This window comes from Lolium perenne, chromosome 4 (genome assembly GCF_019359855.2).
Source record: "Lolium perenne isolate Kyuss_39 chromosome 4, Kyuss_2.0, whole genome shotgun sequence".
Classification (NCBI taxonomy): Eukaryota; Viridiplantae; Streptophyta; class Magnoliopsida; order Poales; family Poaceae; genus Lolium; species Lolium perenne.
Genome location: NC_067247.2, coordinates 162,907,964 through 162,912,126, shown reverse-complemented (window position 1 = coordinate 162,912,126; position 4,163 = coordinate 162,907,964). Strand labels below are relative to the sequence as shown.

The following is a 4,163-nucleotide window of genomic DNA, read 5'->3' as shown; positions in this document are numbered from 1 at the left end:
ATTTGGACCTGAAGGTGAGCCGGCAACATGGCATGGCAATCCGATTCCAGCTGGCTATGCTCGTGTCGGGGTGGATTCAGTTGTCCCGCAGTGGGAGACATTGGAGCTCCATATCCCTGGAGGTGATGGGGGGCTTACACTCAGAGAGGTGCTGGGAGAAATCATTCTCTGGGAAAAGAAGAACATCAGGCTGCCAGGCTGGGTAGCACCTAGTACCGGTCGTCCCAGCAGGTCACCATCACCTCCTCCAGGTGATCGCAGGCCACCATCACCTCCTCCTACTGATCACATGTCGCCACCATCACCCCGTGGGTACGACGTCGACCACGACATCGGTAGTCCATCTCCATCTCCAGCGCCGCCGCCTCCGCCCACTAAGACTCGGAATGCACCCAGCCGGAAGCGTTTCAAGAGTCCTATCCCCAAGAGGTCGCCCCTCCCAAAAGTACCAAAGGTTCCTCCCCCCCGTCCTTGGGATCTTACTGTCGAGGAAAATGCGGCCGCTGTTGCGAAACACAACTATGATCATTTCCATAAGCCAAAACCTCCAGCGCCAGAGCCATACACAGAGAAGCAAATAGAATATGCTACTAGTTTTCTGAACACACCATCGCAGTATGAGTTACACGAGAAGAAGGATGACTATACACGCACTCTTGCGAAGGTAATTGACCAAAAGAAGGATGAAAAGGCTAAGGAGAAGGACATTGTCGCACGAGCAAATCATCAGCTAGAAGTGCGAGATGAGAAAAGGTCAAGTTCAACAAGTGCACCCCTCAAGGCCAAGCAAACGACAAAAGGCAAAAAGAGAAAGGAAGTTCCCCTCCTCGGTGCTCAGCCCAAACAATCGATCCCAGCACTCAAAGTGTTTAATGTTCCCAAGGTGTACGAGGAACATGGTGGTGGTGTCAATATGGAAGAAGCTGCAACTCTAGCGGCTCAATGTGGAGTTACCGTGGACGAATTGTTTGGTGCCGCAGATGCTGCACTACCCACTGCTGATATAGCTCCTAAATTTGTCTACGGGGCCGACTTGGTCAGCAGAGAGCAGCTGCATAAACTGCCAACACATATGCGGAATTTGCATCAGTGGTACCTTGATGCATGCAAGGAGAAAAAAATGTACATCGTGGCGAGTATACCATGGGAATATTACTACCGAAAGGAGGAGATCCATATTGAGATGAATGAACTCTGGCAGTTATTCAATCTAGAAGCCCTCGACAAATCTCTCATGAGTTGCTATTGCTTGTAAGTTGTTAACTACATATAAGTTCATTTTCATTCAGTTCATGTTCGTTTTCATTGCATATATATACTCATTATATCTTATGGGTTCTCTTTTGCAGACTGAAGATCAGTGAGTGCAAAAGTAATAATATTATCAATGTTGGGTTTGTTGACCCAGATAAAATACATGTTGAAACGGTGAAGCATAAACGCGAAGAAACGGGGGGAAACCTACTAAGGTTTTTGGGGCAGCAATATTTCTGTGATTCAATATTGTTTCCTTACAACTACGAGTGAGAGTCTTAATGATCTTTTATATATGCACATTCAATTTTTCTTACTCGATGTTAAGTGTAATTCCTGACGTATATGCATAACATGTGCAGCTTCCACTGGATTCTACTAGACATTCAACCTGATAAGGGAATAGTTGAAGTAAAAGACCCACTGAGTAGAGGCCTGGACGGGTTCCAGGACTTGCAGAAGTTGCTCCAAGTGTAATTTCCTTCATCGCCGCGCTTTATCTTTCGTGAGATATCAATTAATTATCCACTCATTCAATCATTCTTTTGCATGGCAGGGCTTGGCAAGCTTTGAAGAATGTTCATAAGGAGATTACCTTTGCAAAGAAGCTAACATTTAATCCTGTACCGTGCCCCCAGCAGCCACAAGGGACAAATCTATGTGGATACTACGTTTGCGAGTCCATTCGCATGTTAACCACTGAGAAGCAGAACAGAAATAAATTCGACGTAAGCAATAACATTCACAACTTTATTTATTATCATCAATATTTCGTTATCAAGACTGATATAGTCATACTCATCTCATTTTCGTATATAGGTCGACTTCATGCGGGACAGACTCCAACCAAAGGAACACGCACTAGGAATCGCGGAGGAACTGGCGGGACTTTTGGTTAGAGAAGTCATAAACAACAAAGGCTTGTTTAGTCCAGATAGTTGTTCTACCTCCAAATAGACGGTCGTTAGTACCGTTTGTCGATCGTGAGCTCCATGTATATATGTAGGGAACCTACGAATATGTGTAAGGGGAATCGACTTCTGCTTCCAATATTTGTTTGATCGATCTATATATATATATAATGAATGAATGTGTACAACTTCTAGTAGCGTACAAATATATGCAACTTTTATTTTCGGACGAAAAAAATGAAATAACAGGCGGTCGGTGGCGGGGGGGAGGGGTGCTGCACCCCTCAAACCCTAAAGCAGAAGCGTTGTGCGCGCGCCACGTAGAGGGCCTTTTGTCGCGGGTGGTAATACCGCCCGCGACAAAAGGGCCTGTGCCCTGCGCGCCCCGCGGCTGCCACGTGGTGGACCTTATGTCGCGGGTCGTAAGTGACCCGGGATAAAAGGCCACCCTTTTATCGCGCCTTGCTTGTCGCGGCTGGCCGCCCGCGACAAAAGGCCCTAACCACCCGGATCAAAAGGCCTGTTTTCCACTAGTGGAAGGCCCAATGATGTAAGTGTCAATTTCTAATTGTTCACTTAACGGAAAATGGGAATATTAGGTTTCATTTTATATCATGAATATTTGGGTTTGAGATGTATACCAACTTGACATGCATAGATTAAATATTCATCATTTTTATGAGTAAACAACAAAACATTAGTGATAACCATTGATTCCGATGTATTCACACGTGTGGTGAGATAATGTAAGAATGGGATTTAAAACATAAGAATGTATAACTTCCAAAAAAAGATGAGAAGGTGCGTTGTACCGCTGACCAAATAATTGAATTTTTCTTACTGATCTTCCAACAATAAAACTCAACTACAGAATTTGGCCCATATACATACGGGATGAGACAGAATAGACAAAATACAGAGCCGAACCACATGGTAGAGAGACAGACGGAGATGTAATCACCATTACATACTCCTATGTTCCAGAATCTTGAAAGAGTACAGCTGTTCCTGTATCGATCCAAATAGTACAAATAATCAATGGGATAGAAAAATGGGAATCGAGAGAGGAACTTACATGGGCATGGTTGCTACATGTGGCCGATCCATTGATGACGGAGCCTTCAGCTGAGCTTGTACGGATCATGCATGGAGATGGCTCGATGTGAAGGGTACTCAAACAATCAGCTTGAGTGGTGCGAGAGCTAGATGAAAGAGTACATCTATATATACAGTGGTGCACAGATGAATGGAAAATAAGAGATGAAGAGGCTGCTAGTGGTAATGATGGTGGTTGAAGTCAAAATCAGACGAATTTAGTATGTCTCCTCATGCATCCATTAATAGCTTGGCCGAGCCTTGCTCCGGTGCTCCCCCCTAAACGGGAAGTTAAAGGGTAATAGTTGGTTCTTTTTTCTGTGTTGTGTCCGCCGAAACCTAATATGTAGCCTATGTATACCCGTATGTATTGATATAGTATATGTACCTCGCGTAAGAAAAAAAAAGGTCACGTTGATCAGTTAATGATCTCATTCGTCTAAGTACAGCCCCACGTCGTACAAAAACGGGATACAACACAACGTGGGCTATACGGACACGTACAAGGTTATATGGACGGTGGACCTACACTGAAATTACGATCGTATCCCCGCTTACAAATAGGTATGGAAAGATTTTCACCGTTATTGTGTTTAACGCATCCAAAAAAAATTCAGGGGAGGAGCACCGGAGTAGAAGTGAGCTTGGCCACTGAAACCTACTCCGCATAAAGGGAAGCACTAAATTTTGGCTTTAAAGGGAAAATAAAAATCCGCATAACCTTCAGGTATGCTTTGGCTGAAATCGTGGAGAGAAATAGAGAGCGCCAATATATACCGAGATTGGCTGAGAAGATGAAGCGCCAATGGTTGGTGGTAAGTGGCTGCAGCCTACACAGTAGAGATAGGCCGTTTTTTCCATTAGATGAGCATTAGACGTACTGTAGGCAAAGAAACAAAACGC

General features: G+C 44.5%; 1 protein-coding gene across 1 annotated transcript; it reads left to right on the top strand.

The window, feature by feature from the left end:
* The first annotated feature begins 913 nt into the window (after window positions 1-913).
* Window positions 914-3,931, top strand: LOC139839188 (uncharacterized). Its single transcript, XM_071829235.1, has 5 exons — window positions 914-1,251; window positions 1,350-1,523; window positions 1,617-1,727; window positions 1,811-1,925; window positions 3,878-3,931. Exons 1-5 carry the CDS (start codon window positions 914-916, stop codon window positions 3,929-3,931), a joined length of 792 nt encoding a protein of 263 aa, XP_071685336.1.
* The last annotated feature ends 232 nt before the right edge of the window (window positions 3,932-4,163 follow it).

Excerpts from the sequence above, each read along its gene's own strand:
- LOC139839188 (XM_071829235.1), top strand. The coding sequence starts at position 914 with ATGGAAGAAGCTGCAACTCTAGCGGCTCAATGTGGAGTTACCGTGGAC. Across the intron at positions 1,524-1,616 it reads TTGTTTCCTTACAACTACGA|CTTCCACTGGATTCTACTAG; the intron begins GTGAGAGTCTTA and ends TAACATGTGCAG. Across the intron at positions 1,926-3,877 it reads CAAATCTATGTGGATACTAC|GGGAGGAGCACCGGAGTAGA; the intron begins GTTTGCGAGTCC and ends AAAAAAATTCAG.